General features: G+C 50.2%; 2 protein-coding genes across 2 annotated transcripts; one reads left to right on the top strand and one right to left on the bottom strand.

The window, feature by feature from the left end:
- Nucleotides 1–917: 917 nt before the first annotated feature.
- On the bottom strand, nucleotides 918–3,199 carry LOC122381570 (phenylethanolamine N-methyltransferase-like). The gene is made up of 3 exons (XM_043365906.1): nucleotides 2,880–3,199; nucleotides 1,383–1,506; nucleotides 918–1,137 (listed from the first exon to the last, which is right to left on the bottom strand). The coding sequence occupies exons 1-3, from the start codon at nucleotides 3,001–3,003 to the stop codon at nucleotides 918–920; spliced, it is 468 nt and encodes a 155-aa protein (XP_043221841.1). The 5' UTR covers nucleotides 3,004–3,199.
- A 3,569-nt stretch (nucleotides 3,200–6,768) lies between these two features.
- Nucleotides 6,769–23,191, top strand: LOC122381566 (dolichyl-diphosphooligosaccharide--protein glycosyltransferase subunit STT3B-like). The gene is made up of 15 exons (XM_043365903.1): nucleotides 6,769–7,144; nucleotides 8,819–9,037; nucleotides 9,944–10,121; nucleotides 12,265–12,330; nucleotides 13,865–14,063; nucleotides 15,129–15,300; nucleotides 15,760–15,938; nucleotides 16,251–16,453; nucleotides 16,752–16,939; nucleotides 17,492–17,663; nucleotides 19,310–19,406; nucleotides 19,924–20,114; nucleotides 20,490–20,614; nucleotides 21,310–21,397; nucleotides 22,055–23,191. The coding sequence occupies exons 1-15, from the start codon at nucleotides 6,978–6,980 to the stop codon at nucleotides 22,130–22,132; spliced, it is 2,322 nt and encodes a 773-aa protein (XP_043221838.1). The 5' UTR covers nucleotides 6,769–6,977; the 3' UTR covers nucleotides 22,133–23,191.
- The last annotated feature ends 70 nt before the right edge of the window (nucleotides 23,192–23,261 follow it).

Raw genomic sequence — 23,261 nt, 5'->3', positions numbered from 1 at the left:
GGGACAGTGAAAATGTTTGGTATTGGACGTATTCAGCGAACACTTCATAACGGAAGCATTTTTAATGTTCGATGGTAGGTAGTACGAGACACTCGTATTGGCATTCCTCTCTATTCTCTCTCTCTCTCTCTCTCTCTCTCTCTCTCTCTCTCTCTCTCTCTCTCTCTCTCTCTCTCTCTCTCTCTCTCTCTCTCTCTCTCTCTCTCTCTCTCTCTCTCTCTCTCTCTCTCTCTCTCTCTCCTCTCTCTCTCTCTCTCTCTCTCTCTCTCTCTCTCTCTCTCTCTCTCTCTCTCTCTCTCTCTCTTCCTCATCATTGTACGCTTTGTTGACAAGAAACGAGAAACACGGATGTCGCATTTTAGTCATGCAAGAGTCGTGGGCATCTCGAGTTTTTTCTCGTATTCTTACAGGTCCTAACGCACCTGGCTCGACCGTCGACGTTATGCCAAGCTGGTTCCCTGTAAATGTTGATATCCTTATGAAGTTTATAGAGTATTTTCCGACCTAATATGCTTCTTAAACCAATTTTTGACTGCAGACAAGCTCATTACAATAAGATATTAACCTGATTACCTGCATAATGAGGTAGCCTCCGGGCTTTAAAAGCGTCGTCACGTTTCTCAGGGCCTGCTGATAGTGCGCCAAGTCGGTGGCGGCAAACTCCAAACACAGGCTACTTAGCACCACATCAAACCTGGAACAGAGAGATGTAGCTAGATAATCAGTTATTTCATGTGCCGCCTGTCTCTGCCTCGGTTTCGTCAACGGCGAACAGCAATGCTACCTATGCAAAAGCATGGAGTCATGGATCACTATTGGAGCTTACCAGTTACTTCCAGTTACCACCATGGTTAACCGAGGCATGGATTGCAGGTCTTTCAGGTTGATTTGCATTCGATCAACTGGAACAGTCTAGTTCAGACGCTCTGCATTACCACGTGCCTGTTCGGGACGGCGGCTCCCAGCGGCTCTTCTTGCAGAACATCTGCTGGAAGGACTCGGCTGACCTTACGTCGGACCCGGTCGGCAAGCTGGGACGGAGTCACCCCACCTCCCTCCAGGGCAGCCACGTACTTCAGGTGGGGGCTCCAGTCCAGCTGATCTTCCCCCTCCTTCAGCCACTCCATAACCGCCTCTCTGAGAAACAGAAACAGCCAAACGGTGGTTTCCACCGGATCCAAGAACACGAATAAGTTGAGTAGCTCGCTATATTCGTATAAATTAGCCAACTTCATTAAAGTTGAACTCGTATCAGCTGACATACTCTCAGTGCTGTACCTTACCTATACTTTGTACATTACTGCATTTAGCACATCATATGCATATGTCGCACATGGCATGTACATTAACACAACACTCAAGTCCGGGATAGTATTTCTCACCGGTTGGCAGGCACGAGGTCGGCCATTGTGATGGTGTCGGCCCACCGGGACGCAGATAGTACGGCGGTGATGGTCGGACCACAGCCAATGTCCAGAACTTCCCGACCCGGGCAGTCGGTCAGCCCTGCGCAGGACAGGGAGTCGTCTCACTGCCGTAAGAGGCACCAGCATGGCTCAAATAGGACTAAATGCATCTGTGATGCAAGCAGAAACTGTTAACTTAGGCTATATGTGTAAATGGATTTATTGGGTTTTGAGTGCAATTATGCCGAATAATATGAGATACAACGTATTCGGGTGGACGCATTTCGTCATGAGAGACGTTTTCAACACCCTTTTCAGAAACAGAAATAATACGAGACGCGTCCACCCGAATGTGTTGTATACGTCTCATAAGATATGCTTCTCTTTTACTGCTCAGTTATACCGAATGTTTGTTTTGTTCTGTCCTTCAAAAGCTTGAAGATGGCTGTTCAGATTAGAATAAATTTTAGGTGGTAGCGGTAGGTTTTTTTTTTAGAACCCCAACTCTCTGTCAACTGTCAACCCGAAGGCAAGTATGTAAGTACATACAATTTTTTTCATACATATTCAAGGACCAAGGTGCAAAATAGAAACTGTGGCAAAGTCTAACCAGTCGAACTATCGTGTACTGCGGCACAGTCTAACCAGTCAGTCAAACTAGCGTGTACTGCGGCACGGTCTAACCAGTCAGTAAAGCTTGCGTGTACTGCGGCACAGTCTAACCAGTCAGTCAAACTAGCGTCTTCTGCGGCACAGTCTAACCAGTCAGTTAAACTAATGTGTAATTGTACACTGTACATGCAGTCGAACTATCGTGTAATGCGGCGCAGTCTAACCAGTCAGTCAAACTTGTGTGTACTGCAGCACAGCCTAACCAGTCAGGCAAACTAGCGTGTACTGCGGCGCAGTCTAACCAGTCAGTCAAACTTGTGTGTACTGCGGCACAGTCTAACCAGTCAGTCAAACTAGCTTGTACTGCGGCACAGTCTAACCAGTCAGTCAAACTAGCTTGTACTGCGGCACAGTCTAACCAGTCAGTCAAACTAGCGTGTACTGCGGCGCAGTCTAACCAGTCAGTCAAACTTGTGTGTACTGCGGCACAGCCTAACCATCGTTTTCTGCGGCACAGTTTAACGAGGCAGTCAAAACTAGCGTGTATTGCGGCACAGTTCAACTATCGTTTTCTGCGGCACATGTGCCGCAGAAAACGATAGGTCTAAGCAGGCAGTCAAACTAGCGTATATAGCGGCAGAGCCTAGCCAGTCAGTGTACTGCGGCACAGCCTAACCAGTCAGTCATCCCAGTTGGAGACATAAAGTGTGAGTGAGAAATACATTTCATTTATTTTTCTGTGTCTGGTAAGTAGAGCTTATTATATAATCATTTAAACTAGTGATTTAACAGACTTAAATCAGCCACCGGAGTCAATCGTTAGGGATATTTAAATGTGTCACTCTTAGTAAACGAACCCACCTTCAGCGAATGTCTGGTGCAGCTGCTGGAGGAAGAACTGCACCTCGGGGTCCACCTCCGAGTAGTACTCCCGGTGATACCTGGCCGGGTCAAACGACGCGTACAGCTGCCTGGTTCCGGTCATCGTGAGACGGTCACTGCGATACCACGTCTGTCCGAGTCCCGGGTGCTGAGCTAGATTCAATAAGACGACCGCCTTCCACCCTGACCAGCTGCGAAGATTATCTTTGACTCTATTCCAGACCAGCAGAGTCTACCAGGGGTTAACTGGAATCCTGCAGAGCTTTCGAGTACTCTGACACCCCAGCTGACCAGCGCTGTCGCCGTCCTCTTCATCCTCCTGGAGCCCAGTGACCGCTCCGATCCGTCGCGCCCCGTTTTATCCTTTTGCCGGTGACCGGGTGGCCCAAGATGTCGGCCATCCGGAGCCGATACCGCCCCGGTCCGGTCCCCGGGGACCGTTTCAGGTCGCCTTATAGCGCGCTACATATGGAAGAGGAGGTGTGGTGACTCGCGACAGCCCTGCCCGGGGCGATAAGAGCTGCGGAGAGCTGCGCCAGCCTCGTCCCCTGCAAGCTGCGCTAAGGTGACCTGTCACCGGGTGCGACCACTGAGCACCGGCCACGTCAGGCCCTGGGCAGCCGACCAGGCATTAACAGCTAACCTGCAGGTGGACCAGATAACCCTCGCCCGTATAGGGGGGGGGGGGGTCGAACGGACCCCCCCCCCCATGGTTTTTCGCGAATAACTCGCGTAAAAAGCGGCCGATCGCGACGAAACTTTCAGTACCCTCGCGTTAATCAATTTTACACCTACCCTGAAAATTTCATGACCCTGACCCCAATGACCTTTGACCTGTGACATATTTCTCGAGACCATGTTTGGCCGGAATCGCGATTCGGCGTATGTCGGCTCGCATTAGCCGCGCGTTTGCAGTCTTTTCGTGGTTTCAAGCGTTCAAACATGTGATATGATGTTGCCCCCATGCATTAGGGTGGGTGTCAAGGTCACCTGAAGATCAGGTCAGGTCATTGACCTTTGGTGACCTCGGTTCACTTTTTCGAGTTTTACATGTTTCTAGGCCAGTTTTTGGAGCTGAATTCGAATTTAGCAACCATATGAACGTTTACGAAGTAGTTTTTGTACCTTCGTAACATGTTACGAAGCTGTCAGAGGCGGTTGACACCTACTAGGAATACCCGGCAGGACCCCTACTGGTTGACCTGACCTGACCGGACCCGACCTGGACTAAATGCATAAAGACATCATCTGTGATCAAAACTAACATGATATTCGTGATCAGCGCCCCGAAAAACCCCATAGCAGCCACACTTTACGACGTTCTAACAGGTCCCGATTTTCCCGACTTTTGGGTCATTGACCTGACCTGCAAGGTCAACCAATGACCTAGGACCTTAAAATTAGGTATCATCGGCTTCCTCTCGTCACGGGCAGCACGCTCGTTTTTTCCGCGAAGCTCTAGCTCGATCAGGGGCGAAACGGCAAGGGGGGGGTCCAACGGACCCCCCCCCTTATACGTTCGCGGCTGGAAAAAACACCAATACGGGCGAGGGATAAAAGGACTTGCACTTTGCAAGGCCATGGAAATAAACTGTACTCTGGTCCTGGGTCCATGTAGGCAATGAATAGCTCAATCTGCTAGGCGCAGGACTAGGTACATATGTTATATTGTAGGTAGTTGCACTGCACTAGCGTTTATATTTTGGAAACTGGTACGTGCATGTAGAGCCTTCGATTCATGCCCTATCAGTCCTGCCAAATAAGAGGTCGTATTAAGATAAGTCAGGTCAGATAAGGACAGAAAATCGGAGGTTTGGGGGTAGGTAAATGATGGTTTGATGATAGTAGTTATTAGGGTGGATAAAAGGACTTGCACTTACCAAGGTCAGTGAGTTTTGTTCGTAATATCGATGACAGTTTTCGACATTCAGGCTCATATTCCTCCCGAATATCGCTGATCTAGAATGCACATTTACTTTCACGTTCAGGGTCCAGTTTTGTCAACAGAAAAATAGCCGACTGCGGAATTTTTTGCCTAAAGACCGTTTCACATATATGTGAAACGGTATTCACGCTGGCCGTATACGGCATATACGGCCGTTCACGCTGGCCGTATACGGCCAGCGTGAACGGTATGCCCTATCTATTTACGTGCCCATCGCGCTTACGTTCCGCATGTGAAACGGTCTTTAGGCAAAACATTCCGGTAGGCGGTTATTTTTCTGTTGGTTAAACTGGCCTCAGATCGATATTCGTAGATCACTTTACCATATGGCTTTCACAAAGTTTAGGATACCGAAATGTGCTTCACCAGGGGTGAAATTTTCCTAAAATGATTGTGGGAATGGGTGCCCAGCTGTAGGGGCGCCAGGCCGTTTTGGGGCGTAGGTAATGAATATTCTTTATGTAGGTATGAGAATAAATTAACACCGAATTTGATAGCATTGCTAGCCGAAGGGCGCTTCAAGTGACACTGTCTGACTAAGCAAATACGGTTCAAAGTGTAAAATGACCGGAAGGGCGTCAAAACAAAAATAAAAATGTAGAGGGGCGACATCCAGTAGGAGGGTCACCAATGTAAGGGCGCCAAACGGTTACGAGGGCGTCGTGAGACCATGAAAAGGGCGCCATTCTCCTAGAAGGGCGCCGAGTGATTGAAAACGTGTTATGGTCCAAGGGCGCTGAGAAGCCAGAAGGGCGCCGCGCAGTCAGTAATGCTAAGTTGGTGGGGACGTAGGGGCGCCAGACGGTTACGAGGGTGCCGTGAGACGATGAAAACTGGCGCCATTCTCCTAAAAGGGCGCCGAGTGATTGAAAACGCTATGTGGTCCATGGGCGCTGAAAGACCAGAAGGGCGTCGAACAGTCGAGGGATGCACCGCACGGTGGACAGAGATGAGAGACCTTTGGGCGCGAGACGGTCAGGAGGGCGCCGTTAGACCATGAGAATGGCGCGGTCCTGTCAAAAGGGCGCCATTCGGCCTGCAGAAGTCGCCGAGTGATTAAAAAAAGCTATATTAGGTATCCAGGAACGCGAGACGGTCGTCGGTCAGGACGCCGTTAGGCGTTAGAGCATGCGAAGGGCGCCGTGCTCTCGAAAGGACGCCTGTAAAAGACTTGTGGGTGCATTTTCATCATTGTTGGGGCATAATTCAGGATTGTGGGTGCATCTGCCTCAACAAAGAGATATAAAATTACACCCCTGTTCCTCAGAGCGAGAAGCATTTTCAAGTTTCAATTCCGACTTAAGACGTTATCTTGATTTCGAAATTTAGCGACAAATGTCGGGGAACCGCGTGAGTGCCCCTAATTTTCGCCTCATCCTTTTTTGAGTGGTCTCTACGTGCTCCTCGCCACGGCCTATTGGACCATCGGGGATGACCCTGACCTGTGAAATCTAACTTGACCTTGGTCCTTGACCCCTTCGTGAAAAGTCCAAAGTCGGGGTACCACAAATGACATAAATGCCCTTAACTTTTCTTTCGTCAGATCGTTTTTTAAGTGGTCTCTATGTGCTCCTCCGTCCTCGCCTAAAGCCCCTAAAGGACCGCCGCGGCGGTCCTTTAGGGGCTCGCGGGAGACCCTGACCCGGGGCTCGCGCCCGGGGCTCGCGGGAGACCCGGGGCTCGCGGGAGACCCTGACCTCATGACCCGTGATCTCTACCTTGACATTGACCTCCTAACCGAGGGTCGAGGATCGGGGTACCACATAAGTGGGGCGAGGTTACCTGAAACTTCAAAGCATGCGTGCTCTTTGACAAAATACAACAAAGCTCATTTTTTACCACATATGTCCTTATCGCTAACGTTTTGCAGCAAAATAAGGAAGCTACGTGGACTTTGCCGTCAAGCTGGCCAGCTGACTAGGAAGCTCAATATTTGATATCGATATAAAACAAAATAAAGGCAAATTTGATGTTACTGTGGATTGAATATTCACTTTATATTTCAAAAATATGAAAACATCGTCCGTAATGTTTTCAAAGCAACTTAACATTTTTTTCATTATAATGTTTGTTTCCAATGTTCAAAGCCTCGAAATCGATACAGATCTCTTCGGCACCGTAAACAATCCAACATGGCGAAGAAAGCCGGTGCCTCCGTAAAAACAGCGTTAAATACCCCTTCTGGGGTATCAACGCTTCTAACTTTTGCAATATTAGCGTTAGCATGCGTGGCTGGTTTTTCAAGCCGGCTGTTTGCGGTTATTCGCTTTGAGAGTATCATCCACGAGTTTGATCCATGGTGAGGGTTCATTTGTGGCGCGCTGGGTTCGTTTACAATTACAGTGATTTTCGTTGAAACTTGGCTTTGTCTCATATATTTCTATTCAGTTTTTCTTGTTTTTAGGGCCAGTTAAATGAATTTCTTAAATTCACATTGAAATATTCAGTTATGGATGAAACCTAGTTCCGTAAATTGAGCCACTACCTAACAGCAATAGATATGTCGGGTAAATATCTATGGAAACTAACAAATTTGTAGGGATCTTAGCTGCTGGACAAAGATCATCATTTAAATTATTTTTGATTTAGGTGATGTGTAATTTGTTTGAATCTTCTGTTCATTTATTATCATTCAATTTTTTACTTGATCAAAGTAATTTGGATGCTTGATTAACTATTTATAGGATTATATTAGCTATGTTTTCTTGGTAGCCATAAAGCAGGTGTTACACTTGTTTTTTTTGCCTACTTACAACCTAGAGCCTACAACCTACAGCCTAAAAACTACCACCAAAAACCCACTTAACTACCTACAGTGCCTCTCCTTGGTTGCAAAAAAAAAAACAGTTGATGCCTGCTTTACTTCTACCATTTTCATCTTCTTGATAGTACCTACATGGACATAATCAGCTGGCAGTTGCTTGAAAATGTGTTGTTTTCCATAATCTTATACAAAAGCAGAGCATCAGTTGTATTTAGCATGTTGATCAGAAAGGTTGTATCAAAATATTTTATTAGTTCAAGGGCATAATGACTTGCCTTTTTGGGAAAATAAACTTTTATTTAAAGTTATATTTCATGGGAACTTTTCATTGCCTTCCTCTGTCACTTCCTAAACACAACTTTTCAAAAGTATTTGCTTGATTTTGAAATTTTGAAGTTTTATCAATGTTTTTTTTTTTGTCTTGCATGCCCATTTTTAGAGTGAATGGCAGCTTCCCTGGCACAGAGCAGTTGAAACCAGGGGTAGCCAGTAACAGTTGGTAGAATTAGGCCAAATGGGCGCTCAAAAACTACTACCCCATAGGGTTTCCATGTTAAATCGACCTTTTCAAGCGAGTCCCACACGTAAGCTAAAAGATAAAGTGCCAATATTATTGTGGGGAAAGGTAGCCTCAAGCTTACTCTACAACCTTTCTCTCTAGCGTTTTTCGATGCGGAGGCTATAACAGGTCCAAAAAGCATTGGGCGCTGCCCGAGGTACCAAAAGCCCCTCCATGAGAGCACAAGTTCCTGCGCATGCGCACATTGCCTTAACCCTGTACTAGCGTAAATTAGTGATACTGCTCACGGACTCGATAAGCCAATCAGCATCCCCGATTACATTCATAGATGTCGCTAGCATCACGTAAATCCTGCTTGCGAACACATTTTAAGAATGAAACAGCTGCGCCATTTCTGCCTTCCATTTATTCCTTCCATCTTAGTATCAACTATACGCTTTTCAACTAACTTTAGACTAAGTTTTAAACTATGGTTAGTATGTTATTTCTGGTACATATATTTTAAAAATAACTGCTTTATGAATTTGTCTTTATTCGCCAGAATGGAATACTCTATTTTTCCATATTCAAAAAATATATCACCTACCATGTAACTCATCCAGGTAAAATGGGCGCTTTCCGTGTCGTTGGTGTACCCGTTGTTCTATATACCCTGGTTGAAACATACAGTGAGTGTGTGCCTCCCACAGGTTCAACTACCGCTCCACAGCATACATGGTGAAGCATGGATTCTACAACTTCCTCAACTGGTTCGACGAGCGCGCCTGGTACCCGCTGGGCCGGATTGTGGGCGGCACTGTCTACCCCGGGCTGATGCTGACCTCAGGTCTGATCCACCATGTACTTGACCTGCTCAACATCCCTGTCCACATCAGGGACATCTGCGTCTTCCTGGCGCCCATCTTCAGGTGAGCAGTCCAGTGTGGAGTGGCGGTGGTGTTTGTATGGAGGGTAACTGAGTGCTGCTTGCCTGTAATCAGGTATGGCATTGCTGGATCTGTATGACTCTGGTACATCAAGCTATAAAGTGTTGTTTTGTGTGTGTCTGCCTTTGTCTGCCATAATTTGACTAAATGGGCTCAAAGTTAGGAAAAGACAGTTCCCTTTCTTTATAAAAAACAATGAAAAATTATTTCCATCACCAATTGCAATCTGACAGCTGCAATCGTCACATTCCTCCGATTGAGTTTCCCCAACATAGCGTCTGACACTGATCGACGTGATCGTTACCTACGTTCCACCTGAGTGACCCCACCACACCCACCCATGTTTCCTCTGACTGACCTCCCCTGACCCCAGCGGTCTGACGGCGATCGCCACGCTCCTAACTGATTTCTTTCCCCCATTCCAGCGGTCTGACGGCGATCGCCACGTTCCTGCTGATTTCTCTCCCCCATTCCAGCGGTCTGACGGCGATCGCCACGTTCCTGCTGATTTCTCTCCCCCATTCCAGCGGTCTGACGGCGATCGCCACGTTCCTGCTGATTTCTCTCCCCCATTCCAGCGGGCTGACGGCGATCGCCACGCCCCTAACTGATTTCTCTCCCCCATTCCAGCGGTCTGACGGCGATCGCCACGCCCCTAACTGATTTCTTCCCCCATTCCAGCGGTCTGACGGCGATCGCCACGCCCCTAACTGATTTCTCTCCCCCCTTCCAGCGGGCTGACGGCGATCGCCACGCTCCTAACTGATTTATTTCCCCCATTCCAGCGGTCTGACGGCGATCGCCACGCTCCTAACTGACTTATTTCCCCCATTCCAGCGGTCTGACGGCGATCGCCACGTTCCTGCTGATTTCTCTCCCCCATTCCAGCGGTCTGACGGCGATCGCCACGTTTCTGCTGACGCGCGAGCTGTGGTCGACCGGCGCCGGTCTGTTCGCTGCCTGCTTCATCGCCATCGTGCCCGGATACATCAGTCGATCGGTGGCCGGCAGCTATGACAACGAGGGCATCGCCATCTTCGCGCTCATGTTCACCTACTTCCTCTGGGTGAGTGATCATGTTCACCTCGGTGAGGTAGGTATGGTGATTGTGGATGTCCTGCTGCAGGTTCTTCCTCATGTTTATTGTCGTTCTCTGGGTGAGTGACGGCGATGGATGTCGGTGGTTGTGCCGGTACGGGATCGAATTTGTGGGATTCTTCCTGGCGAGTGCCATGCCGATGGTGTCATGGTAACAGTTGTACCGGGACGTGCGGGGTCGGGGCGGGACCTTCGTCTTTGTGAGTGGCAGTGGCGATGGTATCTAGTCCAAGACGTGCCTGTGTTGCCTGTGTTGCCTTGCCAGTGTTGGGCTTTGCGTTCAGGTTGTGTAAGCCCCTATGTTGTCTGCACTAGTGCAAAGCTTGGACTTTTCGTCACACTGATTCTGTGGCGGATGTCATATCATCTCCCCATTTGTCCTTACGCGGCTCCGTCCTCCCCCTCTCCTTTTTCCGCTTCTTCCCGTCTCTCTTTTCGCTGGCTCGGTTTCTATCGTCAGTGTCTACCGATTATCTCCATTCACGTCCTGTCTCGCACCTGCTGTCACTCGCCATTTACCGCCTGTCAAACACCTGTGGTCCCAAATGGCTAACGCCTGGCTGTTGGTGTTCCCGCTTCCCTGTCCCCTGTCCCTGGTCCGTGTCCCGTTTTTCTCCGTTATCCGTGATTGTTTTTCGGTTGTCCGTTACTGTCTTTTTCTGTCAACCGTTACATATCCCTGTCCCGTTCCTGTCTTTGTATCCATGTTAGGTCTGTTTTCCACCGCGTAGCCGGATCCTCGTATCGAGCTGCAACTGACGTGGTCCGCACCCCGACAGCGAACAAATGTGTGTGCGGGGGGAGGGGGGGGGGGGCTGTGAAACCACGTCATGTTACCACGGCATGTTTTGATTGTCACCTTATGCCTATTGCCTACCCTGAGTCACAGGCCTCTTGGGGCCATGTAGAAGTATATAATATAACGGTAGTCGAGGCCTGTGGTGGACTGTTGCGGTGATTACTTTTTTGGATTGGTGACTCCGGGCTGTTTCGTAGTCAATATTTTACACTAACCCGTGATGTCGCGATAACATTCATGGCCAAAAGTCAAGTCCTGAATGTAAAGGGGTCGACGAAGCGCTCTGTCCGATTGCCGTTTGAATTGAGCACTCTGTTGCACTTGCGCCGCCTTTGTCGTGGCTTTCGCTGTATGTGTGTTATTGATCAGTCTCCCTGCCCCTCCATATCGCGCAAATCGATGAGTCGGTTAGCACTGTAGTTGCAGTAGGGCTGACGGTAGCCTCATCAATTCAGGGGTACCTTACCATTGTCCGGGCGCGGGGTTTACCCGAGTACCCGTGCTGATGTAAATATGGAAGTGTCTTATCATGGTCGACTGCCCCGGCCCCTTGAACGCCTCAGTGTCCGTAGTATGGCAAAGTCCCACCTCTGCGCAATGCGCATGCTGTCTCGTTTTGTGTTTATGGAGTACAAAATGATACAGTTCGAATGTAGATGGCCCATCGGACGCACTTGGAACGGTTGTTAAACATCGTACACATGAATAACACTTTCCGCTTGTCTTACCTGCGCAGTTGTTTATGAGCTATAAAGGTTGTGCTTATCGCCGATAATTACGATATATCGGTTTGCATGGATGTGAATTTATGCAGGAGCTGCTTGCCGCTCTCTTACGTTTTTTTATGTCGTGGTACTGTCACGTCACTCCTGTCCCGCCGATCTACTCCAGTCTCATCACTCATGAATTAGAGACTCTGACATCAAACGGTCCTTGTTCATGTCACGATGTTCATATATCAGTTGAGCCCTGTCCGAATTATGAGTCCGCTTCACTGTACCCTGTCTGATCGGGGGTTTCCCTTTTACCCGGTCTGATCAGCTGTCCATGTAATTTATCCCTGGGCTGTACCGTTTTTTTTTTTTACCCCACACAATACGTTTATATCTGAGCCTGATGTCAAGTTGTACCGGGTTGCGTAATGTGTAACCTATGCGATGGGTGTGCCGTTGAACCTGACACCGGGTCATACCTTTCCGATCGGTGTGTCTCTGAATCTGACCAATGTAACCTAATGTTGGTCTTTATTGTCTGATCAAAGTGTGTCATACCCTCGTGACCTGACACCGAACCGGTGTGATGTGTGTTCCAGGTGCGCTCCGTGAAGACGGGCTCGGTGTACTGGGCCTCACTGACTGCGCTCAGCTACTTCTACATGGTGAGACGCAGGGAGGGGATGAGGTTGTGCCTAGACGTGAGTGGGGAGTTAATGTGAATGGCGAGAAAAGCATGAGACAGTAATGCAAGATTAGCAGCATAGGTAATGCATTGTGGCACAACGCAGCATGCCAGCCTTCAACTTAGCTTCATGGTTTTATCTAGCATAGTTTAAAGACTATGTCGGTATTGTTAAAATTGAAATTTGGGAGCGGACGCCGCAGCACCAAATTCATCAAAATATTCTCTGTGATATCTAGGTGTTCACCTTTGCATGGATGCGCGCCGACCCATCGCCGTTCCCCGAGGCGCTCTGGTGTTACCCAGTGCAAACAGCGGCCGCCTTCCATCCGCGGCGGGCGGCTGTTTCTTGCCACGCCTCGCGGCTATTTGGGCCGGACACAGGCGGGCCCACACACAATGGACACACAGTCAACACACAGATACCCGCCCCCAGGACCAGCGCCCTGTCTTATCAGCCTGCATACCGTCTCCGTCCGGCGGCCGGCGCTATTTGCTCAGTGTGATTGACGACTAAATTTGCGGGTCACCGGAGTCGCCGGACAGTTTTTGCGTAACAGCGCTGGGTTGGTTTGCGGTAAATGAAAGGCTGCATCGGCGTATGCCGGGAAGGGAAAAGGTATCGAGCTGGTAGGGCACGGTTGTGTGAGGGAAAAGGTGATGCTTTATATGTGCGACCTGAAATTATTGTGTCGGAATGATCGATAGGGCTTGACTGTGCTGTCATTGAACGAGTGAAGTGATTTTAGTCGTTCGGTTTTACTTCTACCAAAGGAAGCTAGTGCAACTTAGCTTTGGTCATAGACCTCAGTATACCGAAGCCTGTGCTCTGGGCTTATCGTACTGCGTAGCGAGCATGAATGTTTAATTATCGCTGCGAGTTATATCTCACGGAAGCTATCCAGACCTCCTTATGATTCGGTACTTCCTTTTCCGAGTTCGATGTTTTTCTACATCGGTGCTACTACAACGGTATAATTTTGCGTTCACCTCTAGTTTCGTCCTTATTAGCAGTGGGATAACGTTTAATAGCCCTTCCTACCGCGGATGCGATCTCACCGAAATAGCTGTAGTCGTTCTCACCAGCCCTCACCGGCTATGAATGGCTGCCGGCGCAGCACCTGCCCGGTACCGTCCGGTTCACCGAGAAGTTGGAATGGGAGAACCTGCAGCTGGCGTATTTTGAACCAATTCTTAGCAGTTAGCTCCGCCTGAAAGCCAGCCTCTTCCCAGCTATGTATTTCACGCTCCTTTTGAACGTAGCACACCGGACTTCTTTCGATCGCCCTGACTGTAATCTCTTGAGAGGAAGTTCCCTGTGTGGCTCGTGGGGTGAGAGATCTTCCGATCTTTCCGTTCGTGGTTTCTTTTTTCTGAAAGACTCCACTTGTACTGTGGCCCCTTTTGCCGGCGCTTAGAGGTAGTACCGTTACTATAAGGGGTTTTCCGATCGGTCCGAATGTAGCACACTCCTGTGAAAGCTCCAACACTGACTGACCGTTCTCCTCTGACAGGTGTCAGCCTGGGGCGGCTACGTGTTCATCATCAACCTGATCCCGCTGCACGTCTTCGCGCTGATGCTGATGGGTCGGTACTCGACGCGCCTCTACACGGCCTACACGACCTTCTTCATCCTGGGTCTGCTCTGCTCCATGCAGATTCCGTTTGTCGGCTTCCAACCGATCCGGACCAGCGAGCACATGGCTTCGGCCGGTAAGTGTAATAGCGTTTCACGAGCGAGCACATGACTTCGGCCGGTAAGTGTAATAGCGTTCCACGAGCGAACACATGGCTTCGGCCGGTAAGTGTAATAGCGTTCCACGAGCGAACACATGGCTTCGGCCGGTAAGTGTAATAGCGTTCCACCAGCGAACACATGAATTCGGCCGGTGAAATTATTTTCGTACCAGTGAGCATAAATTGCTGGCTGGTGAGTTCTGTACTATGCTTTTTAGGGAGGAACATTGCGCCTAGACTAGCGAATTATTTGATGGAATCGGCCGCAGGGCACGGTGGGTGTCGCCAGCCGCCCGTTCAGCCGTGTAAGCTCGCTGATCAGCACCGTGTGGGTATTCCCCCGCCTGAACCCCAGGGTACGATTTCCTCAGGGGTATTGGTGCCGGCCAGCCGACCCAAGGGACCCCGAGGGTGGCTTGCTCAGCACACAGCTCAGCGCCCCTCTGTCACTGCTGACATTTACCTAGTGTCGCTGCGGGAGGGGCGTGCCCGCCTGGATAGACGACTGTACACCGTTCGCGGGTAGTAAAAATGGGCGGAGACCTGTGCCCGCTTGGGGGATAGGTGTGAAAGGATGTGGTTAATTTTGGTCGCTCAGGGTGAAGTATGGTGGTGTAGGACGTGGTTGGATCCTTGGGGAGGTAGGTAAGGTTAAACAAAGTGCCTCGTTGTTTCGGTTGATATTGCCACAATTTATGTTGTTTGAATTGTCTGTTGGCAAACGTTTCGTGTTCGAAGTTATGGGCATGTATGGCCAACATAAGACAAGGGCGCGTGGGTGTAATTGCAATGTAAACGATGCTACTACCTCCTACTCGAACGCATCGTTTCGCTGCACCTTTTCGCTGCAGCCAAATCCTACGTCTCGCACCTTTGAATTTGACGCAGCCTTCAACTCCGTACCCTTCACTTAGAACGTAAACAAATTGATTAAGCTTCACTGATGTCCGTTTACTCTCCTTTCCCACCATTCCATTTCGTCTCCATCCTGTCATTCTGACCGATATCACCATATTCACACTTCTCCCGTTACGTTTGCAGGTGTGTTCGCGCTCATCAACGCGTTCGCGCTGCTCAAGTACCTGCAGCCGTTCGTGAGCAGGGCGCAGCTGCGGCACTTTTTCCTGGTGGCGGCCGCCGGCTCGGCGGCTCTGGTGTTCCTTGCCGTGGTAGGCCTGACGTACGCCGGAGTCATCGCGCCCTGGAGCGGCCGGTACGTGCGGGGGGGGGGGGGTCATTTGGGCTCCCTGACTTGAGTAATCAGTCATCGTGTTTGGGAATGGAGAGGTATAATATGACACGTGACTTGGGAGGAGGATGTGTTTTGGAAATGGTTGTCAGGTTGGGAGATGGTTCGTCCCGGAGACGGAAATTTGGGTGACTAATGGTATCTGGTTAATAGGTCCGGGAGTCGAGCTGAAACTGTTTTTGAACTGACGAACACATTGTCCTGACAAACGCTTCCCGTCCTGACTAATTCCCAACCCGGATCCGAAGTTTCCTGTCAGGATGGTTTGTGCCGGCCAGGTCTGCAAATGATAGCAGCTGTGCACACTGCACTTCTGAATGTTTTCTTGATTGTCGTGCGCCGAATATGCCCTGACGTAAGCTGGTGTTCCGTCTGTTACACGCCGTCATGTGTAACATTGTGCACTCTTGGCCTCTCCTCCAGGTTCTACTCGCTCTGGGACACAGGCTACGCCAAGATCCACATCCCGATCATCGCCTCCGTGTCGGAGCACCAGCCGACCACCTGGTTCAGCTTCTTCTTCGACCTGCACATTCTGGTGCTCACCTACCCGGTGGGACTGTGGTACTGCATCAAAAACATCAACGACGAACGCGTCTTCAGTGAGTTGGCTGGTCTGGTGTGTGTGGGGGCCGGGGGGGGGGTTTGAGAGGGGTTTAGAATGGCGGGAGAGAGTTGCGGTTGTTTCAGTGTTTGAGGCTATTGCTATGCTGTAGGGGGCCCTGTGGTATGGGGACGAGAAAAAAATCAACAAGCTGGCAAGCTCCGGTAGAGAAGATGTTATAGCTATTAGAATTGAGAATCTGCTTTGGTTTAGCTAGGGCCGCAGCTGCTTCTAATTACTGTTGCACGTCACCATTTCCCCGCACTCCCTATGGCCCTCTGACCGCTGACCGCTCCCCGTCTGCCCACAGTCGTGCTGTACGCCGTCTCTGCCGTCTACTTCGCCGGCGTCATGGTGCGCCTGATGCTGACGCTGACGCCGGTCGTGTGCGTCCTCTCTGCCATCGCGTTCAGCCAGTTCTTCAGTCTGTACCTGCGAGAGGAGAGGGACGGCTCATCAGGGGACAGTGATGATGATGACCCGGCCAACGGCAACAAACAGCTCTACGATAAGGTAGACTAGGGATGACTAGGGATGACGTGACAATCCTCACGACTGGCTAGTGAATATTATCGAGTTCCAGTCAATTATATTAGCAGTAGTTGAAAATAGTAAATGAGGTATTTGCTTAGCAGCTGTGCCGATCATTGCTGTGGTACTTAGAGCCCAAACTGAAAGTATTTTGATGGTTTCCACCAGTTGAGCCAAACAAGCTAATTTTGTGAGAAATTATATTTTAAATGCCGCAACTTCCCGTCCTTCACCTGATTATGAAGCGGTCCCTGACCGTGCTCCTCCACCGCTCCACCAGGCCGGGAAGCTGCGCAAGATGCGTCACGAGCGTCAGTCAGCCGAGTCGGACGGCCTGGGCATGAACGTGCGGACCCTCAGCCTGGTGGCCGTCATCATGATGCTGATGATGTTCGCCGTGCACTGCACCTGGGTCACCAGCAACGCCTACAGCAGCCCCAGCATCGTGCTGGCCTCCTACAGCGGCGGGTAGGTGTCCTGGCGGATGGGGAGGTGGGCCAGGGAGGGAAGGGTTAGACTTATATGAGTGTTGGTTTGACGTACCCGGAAGATAGAATGGTGGCCGGTTGGGTGGTGGCATGCTGTTGTAAGACTATTGATGTATTACCGCAGAGAAAATAGCTCGGTATCGGGTTCATCATAGATTGCTTATCAGCAATCCAGGAATACGTTACCTTTCGTACCTATATATGTAGTTACAGGAACTTAGAGAGATTTAAGTTTACATACAGCTCTATGTTCCGTTTTGTTTTGCCAAAAGTTAGTTAAAGGTACTGTTCTAGGACTGATTTGCATTCTCTTCTTGGGTTAGTTTTGCAGGGCTAGTTTTGCAATGTCCCACTTACAGACTAGTTGCGCCTTAACTACAGGTACAGTAAATCATTCGCAAAGTCGACTTGTCTGCCTTCCTGCACCGTTCAGATCATAGCGTAACCTCGGGCCTTTAACTTCTCTTATCCCTCCAGATAAGGAAAAACAAACTTCCCGGTCCGTTCACTGACCCCTGACCTGCCGTTACAGGGAGCGGAACATCCTGGACGATTTCCGCGAGGGCTACTACTGGCTGTGGCAGAACACGCCCGAGGACGCCCGCGTTATGTCCTGGTGGGACTACGGCTACCAGATAGCGGGCATGGCCAACCGCACCACGCTGGTTGACAACAACACGTGGAACAACAGTCACATCGCACTGGTGAGGACGGCGATGCTGTTACAGCCGCGTGGGTTCCGCCCCTCCAACGGATGTAGAGTGTAGTAACGACTGCTGAATGACGAGCACATGGCCAGCGGCCAACGCCGTCAAACGATCGCACAATATGGCACTTACTAACTCACATCAGTTAACCCGCGCCCGGCTGGGGGTCCTGGATTTCCACGCCCTGCTGGGGGGGGGGGGTGTTTGAACACCCCCCCCCCCCTTGTAACTCGGCTCCTGGGCCACGTAGCGATACGCGGAAGGCGGCGTTCGAAAGAGCGTCAAAAATAATGACGAAATCACTTCGGTCAATTTTTTGGTCAGGTCAAAGGTCAGGTCACCAGAGGTCATTGAAGGCAAAATTTCGCCGATTTCCAGGTCGAATGTCGAAAATTTCCAAGAAGCCAACGCATAACTCGGGAACCAATAGAGCTACAGCGCCGCGGAAAAGCGCATTCGATAGCCCTATTAACGCCCTTTCTGAGCAATTCTCTCAGATTTGACCTAACGTCAACAGTTTTGCCTGCAGGGGGCAAAAACTGCAAAAATAGCCGATTTTTTCGAAAACAGTTTTTCTGCAATAACTTTTGACCCAAGCCTTGTACGAGCTTACTTTTACCGGCATCGTGTTCCTCTCGTCAAGACGCATCGAATGAACTATAACTTGACCTTGAAAGGTCAACTTGAAAATTTGACCTCAGGTCAAGGTCATGACCTGACCGGAAAGGGTCATGTTGCATATCAGACGATCCGTATCGTCGAGCTGAACACATCTAAGGCGTTTTCATCGCTCTAGCATGCCTCTATCAAAAGTTATTTGCGAAAAACTGTTAGATACCATTCGTGACCTAAGATGACCTCAGGGCATAAACAAGGGTCACGGACACCATTTTCATGTTCAGTGTGTCTAAACCACTTGTAATTCGGTGTTTGGGAGTGTTTATAATGTCTTGCATCCAAAAGAGGCGCATTTCAATTTTCTCCCATTGACTTATAATGGCGAGGTCGCAAAATTGACCTGACCTTAGGTCATCGATATCAAAATTCTGAGATATACATTTTGTACATGCTATTGCCCTTAGCAATCGCTGAAAGTTTCAAAGCGATCGGTCACTCGGTGTAGCTATGACAGACATTGAAAGTTTTTATGAGGTGAGGTCACTTCAAGTGACCTGGTGACCTGACCTTGAATGACCTTGGTCTGAAATTTTCACAACATGTGTAGAATTGATGTATGATAAGGTGTACCAAAAACGGCGGCGCTCCGCGCCGCCGTTTTTGAGATATTCGCGAAAAACCACAAGGGGGGGTGTTCAAACACCCCCCCCCCCCAGCAGGGCGCGGGATAACATCGTATGCACACATCATTGTCTGCGTGTTTGTAGTTGATTATGTCAGGAACTAAGTTCAGTTATGTGTCAGTGCGTTGCATTATGAGGTATACCCCTCTCAAAACATCGCCGATTGTCATATGTTTACCGCTGGCGGCTTCGAAAGACGTGTTTGATCTGCACTGAAAATGTTTTGTGTTAGGTACTTAATTTGTGTCTTCTTGAATATGCACGAATCGCGCCATATCTGATAGCATATATTTGTGACTGACCACCATCGTCTGTCCTGTAACGTGTCTCTGCCCTCTACAGGTGGGCAAGGCCATGTCGTCCAACGAGAGTGCCGCCTACGAGATTATGACTGCGCTGGACGTGGACTACGTGCTGGTCATCTTCGGCGGAGTGATCGGTGGGTCAGAGACGGGAGAATGGGGTTACTAGTGATCGGTGGGTCAGAGACGGGAGAATGGGGTTACTAGTGATCGGTGGGTAGGACGGGTGGAGCACCCGTGGCTAATGTTGAGCCGCCGGGCAAAGCATGTATAGATATGAAGAAGCCATTGGGTATTTCCGTTATATTGACAACATATTTATTTAGTTAGTTTTGCCTTACTGTTATTGTGTTTTTTTTATATCGTGGACTGTTTTGAAGAGTTGCAATCGGGATCGCTGGTGTCATGATCATGTGTCATGTGTGTGATGATCATGCCATGTCATGTGTCATGATCGGTGCATGATCATGACGAGATACCTTGTAAGATTTTATGGTGGGTACTGGGTTACATTCAACTTTGTGTTCAGCACTATTTCGCGGAATGGCATTAAGTGCATGCATGTCACGTTAGACAGTTTTCTATACTAATGCTGAATTCGTACATCGTTCATCCCTCATCCATTGATTCACCACACACCTTGTCCCATTACAGGCTACTCGGGTGACGACATCAACAAGTTCCTGTGGATGGTGCGTATCGCCGAGGGCGAGCACCCGCAGGATATCAAGGAGAGCGACTTCTTCACCGAGCGCGGCGAGTTCCGCGTCGACTCTGGCGGATCGCGGACGCTGCTCAACTGTCTCATGTACAAACTGTCCTACTACAGATTCGGAGAGATGAAGGTGGGCGAAGGACACTTTTTACATATTTTTATTTGCTTTCTATTCTTGATAACGTTTTCTGGGCGTAAAACTGTCAGCCATGCAGCAGACGCCCTTGAAAGAATCAATGAATATCCCATTTTATGTCCCTAATATCGACTTTCTATATCATGGTATAGTTTACTACCGGCGGGTATACTTTGTTCTGCCCTGCTACAAAATATGTAAGATTACTGTAAATATCGGTAAAGAGTGGTAATATCGGTAAACGTTAGTTACGTGCCACTATAATTTCTTTAGGCAAGCTATCAGTGCCTATCGATATCTGCTGCCGCCTTTTTGTCACGGACTACCGTGCGTCCGTCCTTCGACTGACCAGCCCGGCTCTATCCACAGACCGACTACCGCGTGCCGGCCGGCTACGATCGCACCAGGAACGCCGAGATCGGCAACAAGAACATCGCGCTCACCTACCTGGAGGAGGCCTACACCACCGAGCACTGGCTGGTGCGGATATACAGGTGGGTACGACAGTATTGTACCTTATAATACACCACCGAGCACTGGCTGGTGCGGATATACAGGTGGGTACGACAGTATTGTACCTTATAATACACCACCGAGCACTGGCTGGTGCGGATATACAGGTGGGTACGACAGTATTGTACCTTATAATACACCACCGAGCACTGGCTGGTGCGGATATACAGGTGGGTACGACAGTATTGTACCTTATAATACACCACCGAGCACTGGCTGGTGCGGATATACAGGTGGGCACGACAGGATAACACCATATAATACACCACCGAGCTGCTCTGGCTGGTGCGGATATACAGGTGGGCACGACAGGATAACACCATATAATACACCACCGAGCTGCTCTGGCTGGTGCGGATATACAGGTGGGCACGACAGGATAACACCATATAATACACCACCGAGCTGCTCTGGCTGGTGCGGATATACAGGTGGGCACGACAGGATAACACCATATAATACACCACCGAGCTGCACTGGCTGGTGCGGATATACAGGTGGGTGGGTCACACTGATTTTTTCAGCTGCATGTGATCCGCTCAGTTGCTGCTGTTTTGGGCCGCTGGTCACAGTGACAGGACAACAGGCTGCCGATATAGGCCGTGGATTGTCGTTGATCGGGCGTGGTCGGTGGTTGTGGAGCTATGCGACTGACAGAGTGGTTCTCTCTGCACAGGGTGAAGAAGCCTGACGAGTTTAACCGTCCGAGTATACCAAAGAGGGAGAGGCGCATCAAGCGCGGCAAGGTGACGCTCTCCAAGAAGGTAAGACAACCACTCGATCAAACGTTTCTTTTTATTGTTACCCTTGTGCTTTCTCAAAATACGCGGTATATTCTACTACGACTCATTCACCTCTTCAAACGTTGGTGGCCGATTTTGCTAATGCGTCTGTTTTCCCTGCATATTGCCAGGATTCGGTGAGCCACTGAGTATGTTTTGGCGCCTTTTCTCTGCACGCGCTCCCGGCGCGTGGCCTTGTATCTGAGAATGGAGCATGCTGGGTAGTTGTTGGCAGTGTTTCGGGTTTCCAGTCTACCTGTGTGATTATTTCGCTGCTATGCTTGTCCCTCGTCATCCTGCTGGGTATGGCGTGTGACGGTTCAATGCCACGTCAGGCCGCGCGGGTGTGTCAGACTGGTAATATGTCTACATATGCACGATCGCCTGCACACTGGGTGTCATACCGTGGTTGAACTTTGGTGCATACACAAAGTTTGTGACCCGAGTCCAGCCTGGTGCGCACTGTGCTTGGTATGCCGCACGTTGTTTGTTCTCGACCAAGCAAATATGGGAATCAGTAACAATGATGCTTCCGTGTCGTTTTAGAGATGGCGTTTACTTGATGTTCATATTGCTCGGTTGTTAATCAACGTTTTTCTTTTTGCTTTCCTTGTGCTGACCCATGTTCCTCCCCCTCAGACGGCAAAGAGGCGCCGCGGGTCGCTGAAGGACCAGCCCGTGGTCGTCAAGGGCCGGAAGCCAGCCGCCAGGGCATAGGTGGCGCTGCAGTCGCCATGATAGGTGGCGCCACAGTCATAGGTGACGCTCCTGCGGTGAGCGCCGTCCGAGTCCTGCCGGTAGAAACTTTCAAGACGATAAAAGAGGAATGTCATTCGTTCGGTTCAGCTGTCCTGGTCAGTCTCTGTATCAAATTACGTAACATGTGATGCCGCTGTGTATCGAGTGTAGCTTAGGTGGACGACGCTATATCAGGGTGAGACTGTGGCTCGCTGGCAGTCTCTAGTTTTGTTTATTTGTGTGATCACTAAGCACTGTGCTGAACGTAAACCATCTACCACAACACTATTTGCATATGGTCGCCAGACTGCGCCGGCGTTGTGCCATGCACGGTCGGCTCGGATCGGGTTCCCTGTGGGGTATCAGGCTGGCGCCACTTGGCCCCCTGTCCAGTGATGATACCCGGGCCTCCTTGGTCTGCCTCCTGAGAGCTGACGGCTCGGCACCTCTGGCCTGCGTCGGTCGGCGACAGACGCTGTTCCCCGGCGCTGCAGGGACCAGGAGGCCGCCGTGATCAGTGTGTGGCCCGATACGGGGTCTCACCCAAGCGGCCACTGCAGGAAGGCACGGGCGCACGGTTGTGAGGGACAGTGACGGACGGTAGACGGCGGTGGCGGCGACTGATTCGGCCCCGCTGACGGACGGGGGTGATCGGGAGTCACAACGGGCGCACGGCGCGCCAATTCCACGCGGGGTCCGGCGCGCGCGCGCGCTGCGTGCCCCCCGGCACTGAGTGATGCCTTATTTTGTGGTAAACGTTCCGGGTGCGTCGGCCGAAAGTGCGCCGTTTGCTGTTGGGTTCTGCGCGATTGGGGAGCAGGCACGTGGCTGGATCCCGGTCCCGGGTCCCGGGCGGGAGGTGCAGTAGGCCGGTGGTGGGTGTCCGGATCCCGGGTCCTCGCTGGACCAGGGCACGTGTCCGACTGTGGTTTCTTTTGTCACGAAAAGTGCAACTGCCTGCAATCTGCGTGCGTGCGTGGGTGGGGATCGTGTGGGATCGTGCTCTTGTTGGTGTTAAATACATTTTATTAAATACCAGCTGCATTCGGTGATGCTATTTACCGGGCTAGTTAGAAGTGGTTGTTAGGTAGCCCTGATGGCTGCCCGT

Source organism: Amphibalanus amphitrite, unplaced genomic scaffold (assembly GCF_019059575.1).
Source record: "Amphibalanus amphitrite isolate SeventyFive unplaced genomic scaffold, NRLGWU_Aamphi_draft 000122F_arrow, whole genome shotgun sequence".
In the NCBI taxonomy this organism is placed as follows: Eukaryota; Metazoa; Arthropoda; class Thecostraca; order Balanomorpha; family Balanidae; genus Amphibalanus; species Amphibalanus amphitrite.
Note: the sequence above shows the minus strand (reverse complement) of the source record. Positions and strands in the feature narration are given on the sequence as shown.